Source organism: Eptesicus fuscus, chromosome 3 (assembly GCF_027574615.1).
Source record: "Eptesicus fuscus isolate TK198812 chromosome 3, DD_ASM_mEF_20220401, whole genome shotgun sequence".
NCBI lineage: Eukaryota > Metazoa > Chordata > Mammalia > Chiroptera > Vespertilionidae > Eptesicus > Eptesicus fuscus.
The window spans coordinates 54911628-54936670 of NC_072475.1; the positions used below are offsets into that span (position 1 = coordinate 54911628).

A 25043-nucleotide genomic window follows, 5' to 3' on the forward strand; every position below is an offset into this window, starting at 1 on the left:
CTAGTGAGTAAATAATGACTGTAGACTTTTTAAAAAATCATTATTATTCATCATAAGATTTTTTCTCCTCTGAACTTTCTTGGGTTGGTGAAGGGATAAAAAATTTTTTAAGGATATCTCATATTCCATCCATATGGGTTATCACATGTTGAGCTAATGTTGAGCCATGAGTGGAAACTTTCCCATGTTCATTACAGTTCAAAGTGTTCATTCCAATATTAAATCTCTGCTACAGAGAGGGAAATAAGGGGCTTCTATTTGTACATATGTGTTCTCTGATACTCTTCAATTAAAACCTTATTCCAGATTTAGTATACATAGTGTTACCTCTCTTGCATGTTCAGAATTTTCTTCTTTTGTAACAGCTTAACTAACTATATAGCTATTCTGATTAAATTTTGTCTCAACTATTTTTCAAACACTGATAAGTGAATTATATTTATGCAAATGTCTCTTTATAAAAATTTATAGTTTTGAGCTCAGATTAATTTTCCCCAAATGCAAAATATCCAACCTTTTTCCCTGAACCAGTGCTTTACCTTACCCTATAATAATAAATACAAATTATAATAATTTACCACATTGCAAAGACTACCTTAATGTGGAGAAACAGAATTCATCTCCCGAATCTCACCATTGCCATGACATTCAGATAGTTGCTGGCTGCAAATATCCTGAGTAGAAACATTTCTCCTGGTTTTTAAGTACCTCTTCAGTACTTAGACTTGTGCTTGGGGATATCCTTTTTCTTCCCTTCATAGCTCTTATTCTTACTCCAATAGGGAAATCTTATTTGTTTTTCAGAGCTGATGCCTCACTAAGACTAGATTATTCACATTCTCCAGTGTCACCGCTCCGTTTACGTTTCTCTAATACTCAGTCTTCCTGATAATGTTCTGTAACCACATTCTTGGGCTTCCTGTCTGCATTGTTAAGAACTCAGCTGTCCTCTGTCTCACTGGAATCCCTGCTGGGGCAGGCAGAATAGTAAGCAAGCCACATGGGAATGTACAGAGAGGAGCCCGAGACCCATCCATTGCTGGATCTCCAAAGATTTGGGGAGTGTATCTGAGGCCGAGGGAGTGGTTGCCCACTGGGAGAGAAGGTGACCAATTTTATAGTGCCTTTTTTCTTCTTACATAGCTTTCACAGCCCTTCTATTAAAAAAATTGCTTCATTTATTTAACCACTTTATATTCACAGTTTTCTTGATATAGACTCTATTTTAAGGACTTTGCCCAGCCAGTGTTGCTCAGTGGTTGAGCATCCATCCATGCACCAAGAGGTTCGCTGGTTCGATTACTGGTCAGGGCACATGTCTGGGTTTTGGGCTTGATCCCCAGTAGAGGGTGTGCAGGAAGCAGCTGATCAATGTTTCTTTCTCATTGATGTTTCTATCTCGCTCTCTCTCCCCTCTCTAAAAGTCAATGAAAACATGGAAAAAAATTAGAAAAGAAAAAGTTTAACCCTTTGCACTCACTTGCTTTTTTCTCGAGCTGCTACCGATGCTAACCGTGTCGAGTCACACTCAACATCCGAGTGCAAAAGGTTAAAAGGATAGGGCAGATTCGGGCTTCTTTTCATAATTGACTTTATTCCTATCATATTATCTTTAGTAATTTTTTGGACAAATTTGATCTGTATTTTGAAGGGAGCCAATTAACTTTTCTAGCATGGAAGTTATATCTATTTTATTTATTTTACTTATTTTTATCTCTTACAATAATTCAAACCCACAGAAGAATTGTAAAAACTATCATGTACCTTTTACCTAGATTGCACACTTTATTGCTGCTGTTGTGATTATTGTTCCTAAAAATTTGAGAGTTAAAGACATCTTGACACTTGCCTGAATTTTCTAAAAATAAGGAAATCCTCTCATATAATCACAGAAGAGTTGTCAAATATAGGAAACTTAACATTGATATAATACTATTATCTAATGTATAATTCATATTAAATTTGTCAGTTGTCCCAATTATTGGCAGTGTATATTCTTCTGACTCAAGATCATGCATTACATCTTCCTATTAATGTGCCTTTAGTCTCCTTTAACTTGCAACATTCACTCAGCCTTTCTATGTCACCTATGACATAGACATTTTTTAAGATTACAGGCCAATTTTATAGAATGCCTCTCAATTTAGGTTTGTCTGGGTTCTTTCAGACAATTAGGTTCAGATTATACATTTCTGACAAGAATACAGTTTAAGCAATATTGTATCTGGAAGTGGTATATTTTAAATCTGTATTTTTAAAAGGATCAACCTGGTGGCAGGCAAAGATTGGGTTGGGGGCAGGGAGGTGGTAAGGGAAGATCAGAAGTTGGGAGACCAGTTTTGGATTCAGATTTAACAGACTTCAAGAAATAACTGACCAGGTATAGAAGAGGCATCTAAGATAACGTTGAGTGATATCCTGGTTATCACCACTAGACTACTAGTAATAAACCTCTCTAAAACATAGTGCTTAAAACAATTCTTTATTGTCTATTACAATTCTGTGGATTTATTAGGCTCAGCTGAGTAATTCTCATGTAGCATATTTCACATGGTTGTAGTTGGATTTTGGTTGGAGCTTCAGACTAAGGGCTTAACCCAGCTGGATACCCAAGGTAGCCACTCACATGGGAAGTAGTCGATCTGGCTGTTGACTGGGAACTCAGCTAGGACAGTCAGCAAACGGCCTACATGTAGCTTTCCCACATGAATAGAGCTTCTCCCACCTTGACAGCTGTTTTTCTAGGAGGTAACATTTAAAAGCAAGCATTTCAAAAGCCTTACTGTCTTTTGATAACTGGTTTTCATATTTTGACTTTTTAAATGTTCATAATAATTTCAAGTAACATCCTCATTTTTGTTATTGATCAGTCATTATATTTGCCATCTTATTTCTTGGAATTTCTTACTTAAATTAACTTCTTTTCTCCCTTCATACTCTTTACCTATTCACAAAACTAGTCATTGGATCTTTTTGTTACTTGGAAATATAGCACCTTTCCTTAGCATAGTAGCATTCATATACCACTTTTTCCATAACTCCTGAGAGATACTTTGGGCTGGCTCCTTTTTTCCATTCTGATCTCCCTTAAGACCAATGGCTTCACCTAATTTCTCATTTAAAAGATACATATTAGAAACAGACTTCCCTATTTTACATCTTTTCTTCTTTGATTTTATAGAATACTAGAGGCCTGGTGCATGAATTCGTGCACAGGTGGGGTCCCTCAGGGTGGCCTGCGGGGATCGGCCCAAAACCCACAGTCCAACACTGCCTGCAGCTCCTACCTGCCGCTCTTGCTCATCCCGGCCCCACTGCACCTGCCACAGGCTCATGCCCAATTAGTCCCGATCATGAGAGGCTCGCACAGGAGTGCTCGCCAGCCATGAGCCCTGCATCTGGTGCCCTCCCAAGGGGAGTGGCCTGCAGGATTGGGCCAAAATTGGCTCTCCAACATCCCCCGAGGGGTCCCGGATTGTGAGAGGGTGCAGGCCAGGCCAAGGGACCCCACTGGTGAACAATCGGGCGCGGGGAGGGGACCAGGGGAGGGCTCCAGGGTGTGTCCGGCCCTGTCTCACCCAGTTCCAATCAGGGCCAGCCGGCCAGGGAGAGATGCAGGAGGTTGGCCAGCCCTGGAGGGACCGCAGGAGGGTTCCAGGGTGTGTCCAGCCCATCTCGCTCAGTCCTGATTGGCCCAACCCTAGCAACAAGCTAACCTACTGGTCAGAGCATCTGCCCCCTGGTGGTCAGTGCATGTTATAGCGAGTGGTTGAGCAGCCTTAGCATATCATGCTTTGATTGGTTTAACGGTCGACAGGTCACTGGATGACCAGACCCTTAGCATATTAGGCTTTTATTATATGGGATTATAACTAAAATCTTTCATACTTATATTAATGGCTTATACCTTCTTCCTTAGACATAGCCTAGGTTTTTTTCCACTGTTACCTTCAATCAAAACAGTCACATTATCTACCATCTGCATTTGGTGTAAATGTATTATATTCCACTTGTCTTCCCTTACTCCCTCATTTTCCACAATTGTCTCTGATGCAGCCAAGCAAACCTACTTAACTATTCCTCATGCCCTTGCACATCTCACAATCCCATTTTTTGCACTCACTTTGGGATGATGATTTTGTGTGTGTGTGTGTGTGTGTGTGTGTGTGTGTGTGTGTAATGCATAAGATTATGTGCCCTGACCGGGAATTGAACTGTGACCTCCTGGTTCATAGATTGACACTGAACCATGCTGGCCGGACAATATGTGTGATTCTTGTTCCCTTCCCCAGTCCTCTTCATGCTGCCCTTGCTGTGGAGCTGCACTAAGCAGCAAGGATCCCATGTAACCCAGCATGCATGAACAGGGACCTAGGGCTTGTTATTTGTCAAGTGGAAAGGCTTGTGAAGGAGATAATGATAATTTGAGAGGTTGTGCTGTGGCAGTAAAAGAGAGATCAAGTGAGGAATGGATTATTGTTCTTTGGTTCTCAGAATATAGTTCTGGGTATGTGTGGACGGAGAAGGGAAGAGAGAAAGTATTCAGTGTCATCGCCTCATGTTCTGTTTGGTTAAAGATAAATTTTCAAGGGTGGGAACAATGTTGGCAAGTGGGACCAAAGAGGAAATGTGGATATCACAAGAAACATTCAGTCAGGCAAAACCCCCTAGCAATGTAATTATTTATGTTCAGATGCTTTGAAATATAACCCAGAGTTCCCACCCCTGCTGTAATCAGCTGACTTATAGTCATAGCCTACTTTGATTTTGAATGTTTGGTTTCCTCTTGGATTCCAAACCTGTGTACACCTTGATCTTTAAAATCTGGTTCACTGATTGTTTGCTTATTGTCTCCTACACTTCTGCCTTGAGCTCTGAGGTTGTAGACCGTTGACTTCTCTTGATTAAGAACTGTGGACTCCCTGAATGCAGCGTGTCCTTCTGATGCCTCGGCCATTGGCTTATAACTGAAAAATGCTACTTAGGATTCTTGAGCTGTCACCTGCAGGCTTTGGTCTTTTGGATTCCCTTGTGAACACACATAAACCATAATCTGTCACACTGAATAGACACTAAACTACCACTACTCTCTGAGTTATGAATGTCTGTCTAATCTGACCCTGTTGTTATTTGTGTCCTTCAGTGAACATAAAATACTTCATTAAAAATAATTAGACCTGTTCCTATTCCTTCATTTGTACTGCATCCTATCTGTTGATAAACCAGCCAGATAACTAAATCTTTATTAATCTTTCAACAATTTTAGTGTTTGAGTTCTGAGTTGTGTTGATAATAATTTTTATATACTAGTGCTCTTTTAATTTTTCTATTTTGTCAAGAGAATTTTTAAATTTTAATATAAAAGTTTTTGTTTTTCTACCTCTTTTTAAAAAATATATTTTTATTGATTTCAGAGAAGAAGGGAGAGGAAAAGAGAGCTAGAAACATCAATGATGAGAGAGAATCATTGATTGGCTGCCTCCTGCACACCCCCTACTGGGGATCGAGCCCGTAACCTGGGCATGTGCCCTTGACTGGAATTGAACCCGGGACCCTTCAGTCCACAGCCCGACACTCTATCCCAGGGGTCCTCAAACTACGGCCCGCGGGTCACATGTGGCCCACCCAGGACATTTATCTGGCCCGCCAGGTGTTTTTGCCGCCGCTGCCTGTCCTGCTTAGCAGCCGACTCGTCCCGGGCTCGCAGTGCGCATGAGTGGAATGTGCGCCGCACTCTCCGACTCCCCTCCTTCTCTCTGAGGGACAGTGAACTGGCCCCCTGTTTAAAAAGTTTGAGGACCCCTGCTCCAGTGAGCCACACTGGGTAGGGCTGTTTTTCTACCTCTTATTGATTTGTCTGGTTTCTATATTTAATTTAAAATTAGGCTTATGTGATTTTATACAGAATTGATAAAGCCAGAACTTCAAAATAGAGACTCCAAGCTTTTACATAAATACTAGTAGGACTAGTTTTTAAAAAGTTAAATAGGTTATTTATTATAACATTTTCCAACTGTGATAAAAAATAAATTTTAATATTTTTTGTATTCCTATTTAGTTTTAATATTATAATAGTTTTGTTTGTAGCAAGCATTTTTAAAGATCACACTCGGTAATTATTTATGATAATTAAGTCTCTACTTTGATTCCCAGTGTTCTTTCTAAAGATTAAAGTTGTTGTTATTTGAAAAAGTTACTATGAAGCTAACGTGGATTTACAGAGTGACTTCGGCACTGACATTGAAGTGAGCTGTATAATTAATTTAAAGAATTCCCAGAGTATGTTCTTGGGATTCAGAATCTGAAGAAAAAGCACAATATCAGTTTATTATAGCAGATCTTTTTTCTGCCTGCTTCTAGGGTTACCGGTGAAGTAAAGCACAATAGTAGCAACACTGTGGTGTGCAAAGTGCAAGGGGAATGGAATAGCGTTCTTGAGTTCACCTACAGCAATGGAGAGACAAAGAATGTGGACTTGACTAAATTGGCAGTGACGAAGAAAAGAGTAAGACCTCTGGAGAAGCAGGACTCATTTGAATCCAGGTATGTCATCTGTGCATCCACCCAGGAAAAAGTCAGAAGCTCTGGATCTTAATCTAAGCCTTTTTACTAACTAACCATCTTAGACAAGTCACTTCACCAGTTTGCATCAGTTTCCTCATCTGTAAATTCAAAGAGTTTGATCTGATCTGATGCTCTTAAACCCCTTACCAGCTATGGCATTATATCATACACAGTCACATTTTAGTAAAAGTCAAACATTGCTAAACTGGGCAAAATATTAACATTTAACAGAAAGTATTACCACTATCCTTACCATAGAAACTCTTACACATCTGTAATAATAAAAGCATAATATGCTAATTAGACCAAACATCCTTCCTGACGAAACCGGGGCTGCAAGGGGAAGCTGGTGCCAGCAGCCAGGGGAAGGAAGGCCTACTCTTGCACGAACTCCGTGCATCGGACCTCTAGTTATTAATAAAAAGACAGATACCCCCAAGTAGAAAAATGGGCAAAGAACAGAAAGAGGTAAGAGGTAGCTCATAAAAATAGCGGGGAAAATGCCCATTAAGAAAATGAAAAAAATGTTCAGTGTAATGAGAAATCAAAGAAATATAAATTAACCGATAAGACAAATTAGTTTTTAAAATAATGACCTTTTGAGGGGAAAGTGTGAGCAAATAGACATCTTCATACAGCAGGTTAGAAGGTAAATTAGAACAGCCTTCCTATAGAGTATTTTGGCAATATATGTCATAGGCCTTTAAAAGTAAGTGAAATGGATCTAAATGTGTTAATACGGTACAGCCTCCAAAATGTGTTGACAGTGGTTACTTCTGGAAAGGAGTACAGGGGTCTGAGATAGGAAAGAGATCACCCTTGCTTGCATTTTGTATCATGTGGAAGTATTACTGTATCAATTTTAAATGGAATAAAGAAAATACAGGAAAGCATCTATAATAATAAAAGCACAATATGCTAATTAGACCGGACAGCCAAATGACCTTCCAGACGAAGCCGGGGCTGCAAGGGCCTAGGCAAGCCACCGCAACTGCGAGGGCCAAGCCCCTTGCATGAATTTTGTGCATCAGGCCTCTAGTTAAATATATTAAGTTATATCACATAAGTGGAACCATACAATTTAGATGAGTAAAGGGATTAAATACCCATTAACCAAAGACTGGGGTTGGGTCAAAAAATAAAACAGTAGTAGTTGAAGTAAAATTTTTTTCTAGGTATTTATCTTAAAGAAAAGATTCTCCAAGTTTGGTCTGCAGATCCTTGGGATCCTTGAGATCTGTTGAGAGTACCTCCAATTTCTTTTTTTCTTTTTTTCTTTTTTTTTTTCATAATAATGCTAAGATGTTATTTACCTATTTCACTCTGCTGCCACTTGCTTTGGTGGTGTCAAAGCAATGGTAGGTAGCACTGCTGGGCCTTAACACAGATCAAGGCAATGGCACCAAACTGGACAAGTAGTCATTGTATTCTTCACTACTATGTACTTGCAATTTGTAAAATGCTAGTTTCTTAGAAAAGAAATCTTTTTAATGTTCTGCATGACACATTGGGAGTAGGCATAAACCACTTGTGCTGGATCCTGAAGCACAGTGGTTGGTTACCTGGAGGGAAAGCATTTGTGCAGTTGTCTGGGTTACAAGCAAGTTACTCCTTATGAAACACCAATTTTGCTTAAAAGAATGGTTGACAAACTGTAGCTGTTCTAATTTCACTATTAGATTTTTCTTACAAATGAAGAATGCGAACATGGCACTTCACAGAAAAAAATTGAAACTATTTGTAGCAAACAGTAAAATTTAAATGGAAAAAACCTAAGTGTTCATCAATGGATAAATAGAGAAGCTGTGTGTGTGTGTGTGTGTGTGTGTGTGTGTGTGTGTGTGTGTGTGTGTACACATACATATATATAAGGAAATAGTATTCAGACATAAAAAAAAAAAATGAAGGAAATCCTGCCATTTGTGACAACATGGATTGACCTTGAGGGCATTATGCTATGTGAAATAAGCCACGCAAAGACAAATACTGTATGATGTCAGTTGTATGTGGAATCCAAGGGGCTGCGGGGGGGGAGCACTATACTGTTGGTAAGAATATAAATTAGTTCAGGCAACATGGAAAATAGCACGGATATTCTGCAAAAAATTGATAACAGGACATTAACATCAGCAATGTGATATCAGTATTCTTATAACTCATAGGCATGAAATTATACATCTGATTTAGGAAATGTAATTTTTTAAAATTGCTGATAATTTTGAGGGTATCAGTTCTCTTTACTATCTTTGTTTAAGAATGTTTGTGAAATGTGTGGTTTTCTGATTTCAGGCGATTGTGGAAAAATGTGACAGACGCTTTGAGGGAATCTGAAATTGATAAGGCCACAGAGCATAAACGCACCCTGGAAGAACGCCAGAGGGCTGAAGAAAGGCATCGTATTGAAACGGGCACACCCTGGAAAACCAAGTACTTTATTAAAGAGGTATGTTCTCCCTGTCTTCCGACCAAAACTTGTCTGCTTAGTGGGAACTTTAGCTTACTAAGCTTTCTTGACTGTTATTACACACCTCCATTTCTGAAAATAGCCCAGCTTAAGCATTCCTAGAGAGGAAGGGGGGTGGGGGAAAGGGAAGAGAAAGAGAGAGATTGAGAGAGAGAGAAACATCAAACTGTTGTCTCCAGCACACCTCCTACCTGGGATCAAACTGGCAACCCCTTTGTGCACGGACGATGCCCAACCAACTACGCCATTCCGGCTAGGGTCCAGAGACCACATTTTAAGGGAGACATGAGAAACTTTAATTGGCTACACAAGGGATAGTGAAGTGACTAGAATTTTTGCAGCATTTAAGGAAAAAATAATGAAGTGGGTATTTAGCCTAAAAAATAGAAAATAAGGGCTATTCATTATCATCTTCAAATATACTCATTATCATCCTCGAATATATCACAGAACTTTTTTAAAAATATATTTTTATTGATTTCATAGAGGAAGGGAGAGGGAGAGAGAGTCAGAAACATCAATGATGAGAATCATTGATCAGCTGCTTCCTGTACACCCCCTACTGGTGATCGAGCCCACCACCTAGGCATGTGCCCTGACCAGGAATCGAACCAGTGAACTGTTTATAGGTCGATGCTCAACCACTGAGCCACCTTGGCTGATCTCACATCGAACTTTTTAATCAATTCTAACAGCAGACTTGAGCTAAGCCCAAACTACCAGGAAGCACATTTTGAGTTTAACATTATACATTATATAACAATAAAAAAAAAAATCCAGTAATAACAGAGTGATTTTATGGTAATGTGATCTCCACCCCTAGATTATACAAGAGAAGAGTATAATGCACTATTTACAGTTAGATTAAATGATATCTGAAGTCTTTTCTAAATTTAAAGATTTTGTTTTGTTTATTACTTTCTGGTAGGACTCAGAAAGATGAATAATGAACCAGATCTGATATCAAGAAAAGTTTTCTTGTCTATAGCCAAGTCTAAGGACACACATTGAATTTTAATGTTGGTCCATCAGGATAGAATCTGTAAAAAGTAATTTGAATGTGATTTTTACATAGTTATTGCTCAAATCTCATAGTTTGTTATAGTAGTTTCATTAATTTCATTTTCTAATCTTTGGATATCTAATACAAATACCATTGCATGGATAGAAATAAAAAGGGAAAGTATTTTATATCTCTGCATTTTTATATGAAAGAATAAACCCTTTAATTACTATTCAAATTCTAGTCTGGTAACCTTGGACTTTTTTTTTCATTTCAAGCTCATTAAGAAAGCAGATGTACCAGAAATAAATTCTAGAGATAAAAATTTATAAGGCAGTACTGCTGTAAATCATTAAAATGAACTCTGGGGCTAAAAAGAAAGACACAATCAATGGGATTTTAATGTATACTTGCTTCTTCTCAATAATTCTTTTAAAAAATATTTTTAATCCTCTGGATATCCTTTCCATTGATTTCCAGAGAGAGTCGGAGGGAGGGAGAAGGGGGAAAGAGTGAGAGAAACATTGATGGGAGAGAGATAAATCAATTGTTTGCCTCCCGCACACCTCCCCATGGGGAACCTGCAACCAAGGTATGTGCCCTTGATCACAGGCTGACGCTCTAACCACTGTACCAAATTAGCCAGGGCTCAATTCTTTGTTTGACAGATATAATTAAGAGACTACCACTTAATCTTTTATTACATTTTGCTGTGTTGGATAGACAAATGTAGAAAGTGATGGCAAGATATGGTGATTATCCAATAAAATAGTAAATTTCTTTCAATCGTAAGTTACTACCTTATAGTATGAACAGTGATTTTCAATTGGTGTGCTGCAAGAATTTTTAAAACATGCAGTACCTGCCTATTTAGTCAGGGACACTGACCTCTTTTCCCTTAGATTGTCAATTAAAATAATGACAATAGCCAACACAAACAGTGTCTTGAAACATAAATATATAGGTCATATAATAGAGTTGCATCTTATTGGTTATGTCACATAATAAGGTTGTCTCTGATTGGTTAATTCTTAGTAACAGAAATCCTATTTATATACAAGCATAGACACTTGATTTTTTAAAAAGTCACTTTGGAGCAAAAAAGGGTAGGTAGTTACTATGATTATCATTGTAAATCAATCAAAATTATACCTGGTGTTTTTGTTTGTTTGTTTTTTGTCAGATTGGCAGAGAAATACATTTTTGGTGCTGCAGAATTTTAGTAATTCGTTTGTGTGTGCCATGAGATGAAAAAGGTTGAAAATTGCTGTAATAGAACTGTAGATTAGAGATGCGGACTCAGGTTTGGGCTCCTTTGGGTGGTATGGTATTAGCAGGGCTTCCTAAATGATGTGCCATGGCACAGTATACAGCAGAAAGGTTCGATTTGTGTCATATGTTAATTCCCTAAGTCCATGGAGCAGCCAGGTTGCATCCTATGTGCAGCTGGACCATAATGTGTGCCATCACCTCTGAATAGCACTGTGGAGTACAAATGAGGCTGATGAGGATGGCAACTAGCTGAAGTCGGTTGGTACCACACAGTTCATAGCAGATTTGGAGCTATGTCATTGTGTATGGCCCTTTGCTAAGAAGTACCATATGCTATTGAAAGTTGATTTGTCTCCGCTGTGGTCCTAATGGAACGTTAAGCACTCCATTTAGACGTTTCATAAAGCCTGAGAAGCAAGGGCTTTTCTACTTGTTTTGTACTTTCATTATTGCTCTCAGACTGATTACAGACCAGCGAGGAGTTGAGAATAGAGTCAGTTGGTATAAGAGGAAGATAGAGTAACCTTAGAAAGTATAGAGGAACTTAAAGTGGTTCTAGAATCATTTAATTATACCCACCTTCTTTTCCTGACTATTTCTTACTGACATTTAATGTATGACGTCTTCCATTCCCTTTTATTATACATGTCCAGCAGGATCTATTACTTGTGTCCTCTCAAGTGAATGTTTAACATTTCTTAAGTTGTATATAAATGTAAGCAGGACAGCTATTATAGTACAGTAGACCATATTGTATATAAGTTGTATATAAATGTAAGCAGGACAGCTATTATAGTACTGTAGACCATATTGGAGTCAGATGGACTAAGTGTGAGCCCCAGCTCTCACCTTGGATAGTTTATTTACCACTTAGAACCGCAGTTTCCTCATTGTAAAATGTGGATAAATATATGGAAGGTGCACTGAAAAGTACTCTGCTCCTTCCTTGGTAAAGTCGGGCAACTCATTTCACTTCTCAGAGCCTCAGTTTCTTCATCTGTAAAATGAGATGGATGTTCAGATGGCATGTCTTAATTTCTAAACCTAGCCTTCTGTAATGTAGTTAGGTAGCCATGTCTTTTTCAAAGGCAAGTATAGGTTCTGAGAATTAACAACCAGGTGATTTGCTGTAATAAACAACCTAATGGCTGCTGTTGTTAAAGAAAAATTATTCTGATACATTAAAAATGGCAAGGAAGACTTTATTCGACTATTGCAATAGAGTAGAGAGATTGAACTCAACTCTGAATATAGAACAAGTGGGAATTTATAGCCAATGGGCAGGGTGAGGAAGTAGATGGAAAATTACTAAGAGGAACTTGTTTGGGTATCAATGGATGGGGGAGGGAAAAGAGGCACTTGATTAGATATTAAGGATTAGAGAAGAGGAGTTTGATTGGCTATTAAGAATGAGGTGCCCTAGCCGGTTTGGCTCAGTGGATAGAGCGTCGGCCTGCGGACTCAAGGGTCCCAGGTTCGATTCTGGTCAGGGGCATGTACCTTGGTTGCGGGCACATACCCAGTGGGGAGTGTGCAGGAGGCAGCTGATCGATGTTTCTAACTCTCTATCCCTCACCCTTCCTCCCTGTAAAAAATCAATAAAACATATTAAAAAAAAAATAGAATGAGGTGATTTGCCCTAGCTGGTTTGGCTCAGTGGATAGAGCGTCAGCCTATGGGCTAAAGGGTCCCAGGTTCGATTCTGGCCAAGGGCACATGCCCAGGTTGAGGGCTCAGTCCCCGGTGGGGGGCGTGCAGGAGACAGCCAATCAATGATTCTTTCTCATCATTGATGTTTCGATCTCTCCCTCTCCTTTCCTCTCTGAAATCAGTAAAAATATATATATATTTTAAAAATGCTCTACTTTAAAAAAAAAAAAGCCGAAACCGGTTTGGCTCAGTGGATAGAACGTCGGCCTGTGGACTCAAGGGTCCCAGGTTCGATTCCGGTCAAGGGCATATACCTTGGTTGAGGGCACATCCCCAGTAGGGGGTGTGCAAGAGGCAGCTGATCGATGTTTCTCTCTCATCGATGTTTCTAACTCTCTATCCCTCTCTCTTCCTCTCTGTAAAAAATCAATAAAATATATTGGGAAAAAAAAAAAAAAGAATGATGTGATTCTTGATAAACTGGTTTATCAGGATGTGCTTTTGCTAAAACTGGGCTCAGCAGGTCAAGATGAGGTTTAGTCAAGGAGAGAGTCCTTGTCACTACAAGCCAAATAACTGGTGGCCTTAAATCATTTTTGGAACAAGGTAGAATAAATATATAAAAATATTTTTAAAATATAAATAAATTGAAAGAGATGTCGGGGTTAAGGACAGAGTTTCAAATCCTGCTGACGTCTACTCCCATAAACACTGAACTCCAGTCATAGCTTTTGGGACCTCAGTTCTGCCACGCTCCCCCCCTAGTATTATGCATTTGCTGCAGCTCTCTTTTCCTCACTTGGTCTTCTCCTGTCTTTAGTTCAGTCTCTGACTTTATCTCCTTGTGGTACCCTTCTATTCACAGGAACAAGGGGAAACTAAAGGGGTTGAGTCAGAAAAGAACTAGAAAACAATACTTAGATACTAGAGATGCCAGTTGAGATGGAGAGAACAGGTAGTACTTTCATGACCATTTATTCATGCTCCACCTGCTGTCTGCTGCTCTGGGTGAGCCTCAATCTGCAGCATTTTGGCAAAATTGGCAGAATTACTACAGATGACTTCTGCAAAAGAAAGTGTTCGTAGGGCACAAACTAGATCCTCCTAGACCAGAATTTCTCACCCAATCCTAGCTAAGCCACAGGCATTGCTTTATGTCATAATTAACCACAGAGATTTTTCTTTTTCCTTTACAGAAACTCTTGTTCTTAAATATGAGAATAGAATGTGATTTCAATAAAGGTGTTGCTTCTGGTTTTGGTCACTGCTTCTGAAAATATTAGAGGAATAGTTCTTTAATTTATTCTTCTTCTTGTTTCAGGGAGATGGCTGGATTTATCACAAACCCCTTTGGAAAATAATTCCAACAACACAGCCAGCAGAGTGACACACACTAAGACTCAACCAAATGAAATTCTTCTGTTTACCCAAACCCAGAATGGAGTTATTGCACTGAGTGACCTACTTCCTGATTGCAGACTGAAACTAGCTAAACATGAATGTATCTATTAGGGCACCATAGAACTACAGCGAGACCAAAGTGTTGAAGAAGCACTATGGACCTCTCACCAACCTGTCCATGTGACGTGAGCAATATCATCTGAAAACCTTTCACCTGACTTGTTAGATGATTGATCTTTATCTACTTCCTGTTCCTAAAGCTAAATTTGAATCCCCTGTTTTTGCATGGGGCAGCAAGATAAACACAACAGTGAAAAACTCAATGACTTTGATTTCTTTATAGTGAAAAGTGAAGTCTCTTTCAGAGTCTATGCTTTGCTTTCTATCAATAACTTAAGTATTCATTACCCATAAACCAAGAGGAGGAGAAAGACGACCCAGAAGTGGATTCAGCCATTGTGCCTGAAATCAGTGTTAAAATATCAACCAGGTTGTACTAACAAGGCATTCTATTCCTTCAAAGAGACTGTGTGCTTGTGTCAGGAACTTATGCATTATCCACCTCTGTCGGAACTCTCTTTTGATTCAAATTATAACCATGGAGAACTTTTTCTTCTGAGCATTTTAATATACTTGAAAACAACATTGACTTGAAAAATTTCAGAACATTTTTCAATACCTAGTTTTATTAAATATTTCACTTGAGAGACAATTTTTTAAATGTGTTCATGTCAATACGATGAGATTCTGGCCTTTCTCAAGAACTGAGGCATTAAAGAACATAGCAATTATTAAGAAATAAAACTGTTACTTTTTTCCTTACCTTTTTTCCACTTGTAGGTTAATATACAGTATTATGTGTTACCCTCTGGATCATTATGCTTTATCTTACCTCTGTTCACTCAAAATTTAAAACAACTGTCAGTAATTCAGAAGTTATATATGTGACTGAGAACGTGTACAGTATGGTTTTATTTTCTTTTCAAGGAAACTCAAATGCTGAAGAAAGAGCACGAAATTAAAAGATATCAGGAAATGGTATCCAGGTACAAATCTTTTTAAATAAGTATTTTATTGAGGTTAAAGAATTCCTGGCAACTAAAAGGATAGTGCTAATTATAGCTTTCATCATTCATTCAAGTATTTATTGAGTACCTACTTATGGTGCTCAGTACTTGTTACTGCAAGCTACCTTAATTTTCCAAGAGTGGTGCCTTATTCTGTTTCTTCTGATGTGGTCTTCCAATCAGTGTGTGTAGTATATACCTGTTATTCACCAGCCATTGAAGGTGGCTGTATTTGTTGCATCATCATTAGAAATTTAAGCTTTGTGCTCTGATAAATTGTGTTTTATTGAAGGGGTTAATAGGACAAAAACAGCAAAATAATTTTTTCAACAAATTGTAAATAATTGGTTTATGTACAACCATTTTAATGATTCCCTTGTTCATTTTTGCTGTGAAATGCACTGAAAAAATCTCAAACCAAGTTATAGTTCATGTGTTGGGAAGATTGAAAAATAATAAAACTAGAGAACAATAATGCCTTTGTCTGTTTTATGAATGGAGAGAAATAGGAATTTCATATTTTAGTGGAGTTATTTCCCTGTTCATTTGAAAGACATTGATTGTCTCTTTAAATCTTCAGGAATCTCTTAGATAAAGGAGTAAATTTAATGAGCTTAAAATTCTTCTGAAAAACAGTAAACCCAAGATGAGCAGAAAATAGAAAACAAATTAATATAGAGAAATCAAACAAAGCAGAGAGAAAATTACTAAAGCCAAAAGTTATTTGTAAAATAACCAACAAAATTGTTAAGTTCTAGCTTAATGGACCAAGAGTAAAGGAAGGGAACATAAATTACAGAACACAAATATCAGAAATAAAAAGGAGTTATGACTACAGTTCCTACATACATTAAAAGGTTAATAGAGAATATAATGAACAACTTTATGCCAAAGAAATTTGATGACTTAGATGAAATGGACAAACACCTGAAAAATAGAACTTTACCAAAACCGACACAAAATGAAACAGAAAATCTGAACAGCCCTATATCTTTTTAAAGAATTTCTCCACAAAGGAAGTTTCAGGCCAAGATTGTTTCACTGATGATTTCTAGCAGAAATTTGAGGAGGGAAAAAGCCCACTAATCTTACACAAACTTTATTAGAGAATAGTGACAAAGGTAACACTTCTAAACTCATTTCTGAGGCCAGTATTATCTGAATATCAAGACCTGACAAAGACATTCCAGAAAAAGACACTTATAGACCAATATCCTTGTATTCTGAATACACTCCTTAAATGGTTACATTTGTCTAAAGATGGGCCAAAAGTAATTGCAATTTTTCTGGAGACAGAGTCAGTTCAATGTATGGAGAAGCCAAAGCTAGTCAAAGAGGAAACGGTTGTCTAAGAAGGTGGTAAGGTGCAAGATTTAAAAACAAATCTATATTAAAACACTATGAGATTACCCTTTTTCCATTCCAATTGACAGAGATTTAAAAAACCACAACTGATGTTAGTGAGGGGAAACGTGTATTCTCAAACATGGGTGGGAATGTAATCCAGCACACCTTGTGGAGGATGGTTTGGTAATGCCTATCTAAAGTGGGGATTCTGGCCATGCACCTTCCATTCTTACCAGTAGATCTAGCTTCCTATAATAGGAGAAGGGCAAGTCTAAGTGAGCAAACATGTTCATAGTATAGTTAGTGCTCAGTATAAAAGAGCAGGTTTCATACAAAACATCTTATAAAATATCCTATTTTTATGAGTTATGTATATATCCATGGAGGGAGGAAGACTGTTCAAAATTATAGTGATTGTTTCTGAATCTTGGTATTATGGAATTTTCTTTTTCTTGTTGGTATTTCAGGCAACAGAGAGAAATATCAATGTGAGAGAAACACATCGATTGGTTGCCTCCTGCACAAGCCCTGACCAGAGCCCGGGCTGGGGAGGACACTGCAACCGAGGTATGTGCCCTTGACTGGACTCAAACCCCAGACCCTTCAGTCTACAGCCCACACTCTATCCACTGAGCCAAACTGGCTAGGGCCATGTCACTATATATACACGACTGTGTATGTTAGTGCAATTCTATGTATCTGTGAATGTAATAACCATGTCTTTTTTTATAACATATTTTTATTGATTTCAGAGAGGAAGGGAGAAGGAGAGAACGATAGAAACATCAATGATGAGAGAGAATCATCTATCGGCTGCCTCCTGAACGCCCCACACTAGCCCTCTTCAGGCTAGTCAATTCTTAGAGATAGTAAATGACTGCCTACATGGGCAACTTTCATGTAAACCAACCAATCCAGACCCCAAACTCTCAACCACCTCTTTTACTGGCTCTCTCTGGGCCAAAATTCCCTTTCCCTAACTACCCTAGGGCCAGCTACCAGACAACTAGGGACAGCCCATACAGCAGAGCTTGCTGAGATTATTCAAACTAACCAATCTTAAATCTGTTTTCCCTGCCTCATCCATTCTTCCCACTGAAACCACACTGAAGGCTTGTGCCCATGATTCCCCTTTCACTCTGCTTCCATGTGTGGTCCCCACTCATGGCACTCTGCCTCCTGCTTCTAGGGATCTTCTTCCTTCATGACAGCCATTTCCGTGACTGTGTGTCTTACCATACCTGATGGAAACAAATCCTGAGTACCCTTAAAACAGTGAATATATGTGATGTGCCTAGATCTACTACTAATTTCATTCAACATAAACAGACATTTGAATGTGATTTTGTTCTGGCAGCAGCAACACTATAACTTATAGTGTTTCCCAAAATTGGGATCTATTTTATTCCTCTCAGAGCATTCTCTACATATTTGTTTGGGGTAGGGAGAGGAGAAGAATAGTATGACCTGACTTTGAACTCCTAAAAAAAAAAAACACTCCCAAAATGAAACACCCAAACGGATTTAATATAATTTTGGAGAAGAAAGTAAAACAACAAAACAAAAAACTCCACATTACCACCAATCCAGACCCCAAACTCTCAACTCCCCCCAATCAGAATTATGTAATAAATCCTCTAAACCTAACTTTTAGACAGTCCTAGTTTTCAAACAAAGATCAGGTAGTCTGACAGCTTATGAATATCAAAGAAAATTCTCTATTTCTAGAAACTCAATTGCCAGGCATTGTTTGCAAAGTAAACTTACAGGTAAGCTATTACTCATATGTCCGATATTATTTGAGAAGTGCCACAGACTCACTTGTCCCAAAATACCCTGGCCAAGTGCTTCCTCCCAACCTATCTGGTTTGTTTCCTAGTTGTAGAGTAAAAAAAAACTGTTCCAGAAGACCTCTATCAAAGTATATTTAAGTCATCTGGGCGGGGGGACATATTTATCTCCTGTGCTGGCTTTCATGATTTTTAGCTCCTGCAGATTCCAGTTGTTGACTTGCTGGTAGGACTTTGGGGAAGTTTCTCAAGCGATAGGGGTTTAGCGTATGGTTCTGCTGATTTTGAACTTCTATGGTTCAGACTTCTCCAGGGCATACAAACATGAATCAGTTTGGATAACCACTTTGGCAGACAATGAGACTGCCTGAGATAGGACAGGTGCTTAATAAATATTTGTTGCACTAGAGGCCTGGTGCGTGAAATTTGTGCATGGGGGAGGAGTGTCCCTCAGCCCAGCCTGCACCTTCTCCAATCTGGGACCCCTCGAGGGATGTCTGACTGCCCGTTTAGGCCCAATCCCAATAGGATAGGATCGGGCCAAAACGGGCAGTCGGACATCCCTCTCACAACCCTCTCCCAACTGCTTGCCTGCCTGCCTTCCTGATTGCCCCTAACCGCTTCTGCCTGCCAGCCTGATCACCCTCTAAATATCCCCCTGCCAGCCTGATTGATGCCTAACTGCTCCCCTGCCAGGCTGATTGCCCCTAATTGCCCTCCCCTGCTGGCCTGGTCACCCCTAACTGCCCTCCCCTGAAGGCCCGGTCGCCCCCAACTTCCCTCCTCTGCTGGCCTGGTCACCCCTAACTGCCCTCCCCTGCAGGCTTGATTGCCCCCAACTGCCCTCCCTTGCAGGCCTGGTCCCTCCCAACTGCCCTCCCCTGCTTGCCATCTGTAGTGGCCATCTTGTGTCCACATGGGGCAGCCATCTTTGACCACATGGGGGCAGCCATCTTGTGTGTTGGAGTAATGGTCAATTTGCATATTACTCTTTTATTAGATAGGATGTTTAGTTGAATAGATGGGAGCTTCAGATGCAGCTCTGTGCTGCATAGAACAGAACCAACTCTAGTCATATGAAGCCAATCAGTAGAGAAAATCCTGAAAGAATATCAGGAGCCCCTGAAATTAAGGATCTGCTTACTGGGGAGTAGAAAGTCACAGAATCAAGGTAGCTATGGAGAGTTGGCATAGAACCCACAGGAAATTCATGACTTGGAAACATCTGGCCCTAGCACCACCATTGGCCCAATGATGGCTCCAATCACTGGCATCCCCTCTGACCCAAGATTCAAAGTCCTGGGAGTTTCAGGGTCTGAGTGGCTGAGTTAATTTACCTAGAGGTAGCAAAAGAAGGATTTGAATTCTTCATTTGTAATTGGAGGGTGCAATAGAGGGCACACACAGAAGGAGAACATGACTTCACAGAGTCTGGGGTGCCAGGCAGACAGCAGGAGGACAATCCTGGGGAGGGGAGAACAGAACCAGAATGGTGAGGAGCAGAGAACAGGGGTTTCATGGTGCTCCTAGGCTAGCCCAGGAGCTCAGTTATTTGTTAAATTAATGACAAAATGGAAAGCTAGTTCGGCCAGCGTGGCTCAGCCGTTGAGTGTCAACCTATGAACCAGGAGGTCATGGTTCGATTCCCAGTCAGGGCATATGCCCGGGTTGGGGGCTCGATCCCCAGTGGGAGGCATGCAAGAGGCAGCCAATCAATGATTCTCTTTCATCATTGATGTTTCTATCTCTCCCTCTCCCTTCCTCTCTGAAATCAATAAAAATATATATATAAAAAAGAATCTAAATCGTGCTATTCAGATATGAGACTGAAGTTCCTCTGGCTGGATGAGGTGGGGAGTGTTTCCCCACAGAATGTGACTCATCCTTAGAGCCAGCCTGGCCAGTCATCCTTGCTCCTGAGACTTTTCCCATTTATTCCAGAGCAGGTAACGTCAATCCCTACCCCAGAGAGAGGCTGGGGCGTGGGTATCCTTCCCCTGTCTGAATCAGAAGAATGGGGAGCACTTGTACCTGGAATCTCCATGGAATTAGCCTTGGGTGTTCCCAGGCTGTAGCCAGACTGGAGTGACTTTGCCTTTGTATTCTAAGGAAATGTGCTTCTCTCTCTGTGTTTTCAGGTGAGAAACCAACCCTTGATTCCCATCAATTATTTGCCTCTTTTTTTTCCCAGAAGAATCTCTCTTTTTCCCCTCTCCTCCATGCAGAGAAGCACAGCCCAAGAGCTTAGATTCTGAGTGTCCTATAAATCTGGGTTTAAATCTAAGGTCTGGTTCTTATTTGCTGACTGTGTAACCTTGTCAAATATTACCCTAAGCCGCTTCTTCCTCTGAAAGGGGAAAATAATGCCTGTCTTGCAGGGGCACGTCATGAAAATTTAGATAAAGTGACAAGTACATATAAAACACAGGGTGGGGCATCCCAAAGATGGCCCCATTACAAATTTCAAAATACCACCTCTTCTCCCAAACTCAGGCTTCTTAGATAAACACTAGTTACTGTCTCTTTCTCAAAAAGAATGTATTAGCTTGTAGGCAGCCCCAATGGTAAGACATTATCTAGTGGATACAAATATCAATTTTGAGAATTATATTATTTTGCAATAAACCAGTTACATTATTTTACAACTAGCGGCCCGGTACACGGCTTTGTGTACATTGAAAGGAAATTAACTAGAAGAAATTTTTTAATATCTCTATTAGCCCTTTCTCTATAATAGAAGTGTCAGAGATGAAAGAAAATTAGTAAAACGTATATGAAAATAATATGTAAATTGATTCATAAATAAAATAACAACAGAGGTACATTGTGCCAATAAGTTGGTCTTCGGACATAGTCTGTCTATGACGCTGCTTTCTTTCAGCTTCAGAATGTCAACAAAAACAACCAAATTCACGATCGACAATGATAGATTGAAACACACGTGTGTGATTGGCGTCAGCGAGAGCTTTATATGTATCGCACATGTGCGAGTCAATGTTTATTTTTAAACTAGAGGCCTGGTGCATGGGTTCGTGCACCAGTGGGGTCCCTTGGCCTGACTTGTGGGGATTGGGCCGAAACCAGCTCTCTGATATCTCCCAAGGGGTCCCGGATTGCAAGAGGGCGCAGGCCAGGCCGAGGGACCCCACCGGTGCATGATTGGGGCTGGGGAGGGACCACGGGAGGGCTCCAGGGTATGTCCAGCCCGTCTCGCCCAGTCCCAACAGGCTGGACCCCAGCAGTAAGCTAACCTACCAGTTGGAGCATCTGCCCCCTGATGGTCAGTGTGCATCATAGTGACCGGTCAAACGGGTCAGACACTTAGCACATTAGGCTTTTATTATATAGGATTGCCAGTGCACATCATATGTACCGGATGGTTGGACGGTCAGATGGATCAAGGTGAAAATTTCCTTAAATCTTCCAATTCCTATTTAGCTTAAGACTTGAACTGTTTAGATACACAAAGATATTATGTAGAAGGGTGGTCACTGCAGTGTTGTTTATAAAAGTAACTATAGAAGATTATAAGATTAACTAAATTATAGTATTGTTTTTTGCAGTAGAACACTATGTAGCCTTTAAGAAGAGACTGTAAAAATATATTTAACCACATGGAACGGTGTTCTTGCTGTAATAAGTGACTAAATTATAAAATAGCACTATAGTGTGATTCCATTTTTATTATATATATAGTATAATAGCAGAAGGGACATATGTTAAATGTGAACAGTGCTTCTCTTTGGGTGTGGGAGTATAGATAGCTTTTATTTCATTTTTACTCATAACTGTTTTCTAATTTTACCACAAGAAACATATATTATACATTATAGGAGAAAATGATCATGTGACCCTATTTGCCCTTATTTTAGCCTCTTTAAGCACCCTTTTGATTTTTCAGATTTTGTTTTTTCAAGGCCATCTCTTAAGAAGATATAGGGACAAAGTTATATACAGCTGACAACTTAAAATGGATATCAAAGACAGTCATGAAGAGGTGTAAATGAAGGGAAAACAGTGCCCCTATTTTGTTTTACTTTTTTTCTTTCTTTTTTTCTTAACAAAGCAAAGCAAAACAAAACTACAGATAGCACTGTGGCCTCCTCTCACATGACTGCTTTGTTAAGCCCCATATGCCAAGGTTTCGGCTGCAGTTTGATCTAGGTCAGGGCACACACAAAAAACAACCAATGAGTGCATAGATGGGTGGAACAACAAATTTCTCTCTCTCTCTCTCTCTCTCTAAAGTCAATAAGTAAAATAAATTAACAATAAAATAAAAGTGTTTCCTGAGAATTTGCCTAGCATGAATAGTCCCTGATAAATTAGTAAAATGCCTTTAAACATTTATTGAGTAAATGTTCTAGGCTTGGTAAGAGAAAAAAATAAGATAGGGTCCTTGTCTTTTTTAAAAAAATACATTTTTATTGATTTCAGAGTGGAAGGGAGAGGGATAGAGAGATAGAAACATCAATGATGAGAGAGAATCATTGATTGGCTGCCTCCTGCACGCCCCCTACTGGGGCGCGGGGATCGGCCTGGAACCTGGGCATGTGCCCTGACCTTCTGGTTCATAGGTTGAGGCACCACTGAGCAACACTAGCGGGGGAGTGGGGGTGGGGGGGGGGGGTGGGGGGGGTGGAGGGATGTCGTCTTAAAGGTGTCCAAATTCTAGTTGGGCAGACAGATACATAAATAACTAAAATAATATGACAAAGGTCATAATCAATTTATCAACAAAGTGATATGAGCACATAGATGTGATAACTTAAGTTTGTATGGTGAATGGGAGAAAGCGTCCCTGGAGGAGGGGGAATTGTCACAGCTTGAAAAACGAAGTATTTGGGCAGAAAGATCAGTTTCGGGTCAAATGACCCAGACTTTGCATAGAAGGTACCTCAAGGTACCCCAGTCTGGTACACCCAGTGAGTGTTTTCCATCGGGTTACCATAGTGAATGATTGTCATGGAATCAGGTTTCAAAACTCAAGGAGGTGTTTGTAGAAAATTATCAGAGATCTCCAGGGCTTCATGAAATACTTAAAATAGAAGTCAAGCACTGCTTCAGCCAAGCACTTCACTTCTCTCAAACACTTGGAAGTGTTACCTTTTGCTGACTGTGTTACTTAACCTTCTGGATGTCAGTAACTTATTTATTTATTTTATACTATATTGATTTTTTTACAGAGAGGGAGAGAGATAGAGAGTTAGAAACATCCATCAGCTGCCTCCTGCACACCCCCTACTGGGGATGTGCCCGCAACCAAGGTACATGCCCTTTGACCTGAATCGAACCTGGGACCCTTCAGTTCGCAGGCCAATGCTCTATCCACTGAGCCAAACAGGTCAGGACTGAAAGTCAATAATTTATACCACTCTGATCTTTCCAGGGGAAAAAATGGAACCAATAATGCACGCAAGATAGAGGACAAGAGGGAGAATGTTAGAATATTAGGGGCTCCGGTTTCTTGTGAGTTTTTAATTTTCTTTAGGTGATCACCAACCTGATTGGGCCCAATACCTACTCTGATCTTTCCCTTCCCCTTGCCTTTCTCCATTTTCCTCCCTCCATCAGTTTTCCTGGCTTTCTGGGTCTCCCGGCTTAGTAGTTGACCACTTCCTTGGGAGGCGCGCCTTTCCACATCAGCTCCAGCCCCAACTCCTGCGGATCTCCGCCCCCGCAAGCAGATCGGGGCGGGGCGGGGCCGCCCAGAGTCGAGGGGGCGTGACCTGGAGGCGTGGCCACGAGCGGAGGGGCGGGGCGTGCCGGGCGCGGCGGCGCAGGCGCAGAGTGGACCCGCCGCGCGAAGCTGCAGCCATGGAACAGGCAGCCCCTGACCTGGAGCGGCTACTGCAGCCGGCGCCCCTCGAGCCTCTGGGCCACCCCGACGCTGGGCTGGAGGCGGCGGTCGGTGAGGAAGCGGAGGGGGCCCAGGATGAGGAGGGCCCCGGGGACCGCACGGTGAGAAGGGGCGGCGGAGGCTGCCCGGCCTGTGTCGGGGCCTAGCGGGCCGGGCGGGGCTAGGCTGGCGGGGGCGGGTGGATAGTGACCGGGAAACGCGGTGGAAAAGCTGGGCCCCCGGTGCTGAGAGGGGAAGGCTCGGTGGAAAAAGGGGTCCTGGGTAGGGGGGGCGCCGGGTGCTGCGGCGCCCAGGGGAGGTCGAGAGGGCGGCGGGGAGGGGAGCGCGGGCTTGCTGTGGGTGCGGTTCCGCGGGCGTGGGGGTCCGGGCTCGGGACGGGCCAGGCTGCAGCAGATGCGGCTCTCGGAGGTCCGGGAGCCCGGAGGTGTGGGTCTGAGAGGAACGCGAGGGTTCTGTCCGCCTGGCGAGGGTTGTGCAGAGGAGACGGCCTCACGGAGGCGCCGTGGGAAGGAAGGGAATGCGGGGCTCGAGGAGCCAGGCGGGGGCGGTAAAGGTGGGTGGCTTGTCGCCACGATGAGGAAATTGAAGAACGTGTTAGAGTCAAGAAAAGGTACAAGTTAAAAAA

The 25043-nt window shown here is 40.8% G+C and overlaps 2 protein-coding genes across 7 annotated transcripts in view; both read left to right on the forward strand.

Annotated features, from left to right (window-relative positions):
* OSBPL11 (oxysterol binding protein like 11) overlaps positions 1-15896 on the forward strand; it is an 89414-nt gene extending 73518 nt beyond the window's left edge. The window contains exons 11-13 of one of the 2 annotated variants that reach the window (XM_008155499.3): positions 6361-6543; positions 8854-9007; positions 14275-15896. In XM_008155499.3, coding sequence (XP_008153721.2) covers positions 6361-6543; positions 8854-9007; positions 14275-14340 — 403 coding nt within the window. In that variant the 3' untranslated portion in view covers positions 14341-15896. The remainder of the gene's footprint in view (positions 1-6360; positions 6544-8853; positions 9008-14274) is intronic. The other variant, XM_054713900.1, reaches the window with a different exon arrangement.
* An 8460-nt stretch (positions 15897-24356) lies between these two features.
* The window catches only part of SNX4 (sorting nexin 4), a 66752-nt gene continuing 66065 nt past the window's right edge, over positions 24357-25043 (forward strand). For all 5 annotated transcript variants that reach the window (XM_008155500.3, XM_028131112.2, XM_028131111.2 and 2 more), the window contains exon 1: positions 24357-24519. In XM_008155500.3, coding sequence (XP_008153722.1) covers positions 24376-24519 — 144 coding nt within the window. In that variant the 5' untranslated portion in view covers positions 24357-24375. The remainder of the gene's footprint in view (positions 24520-25043) is intronic.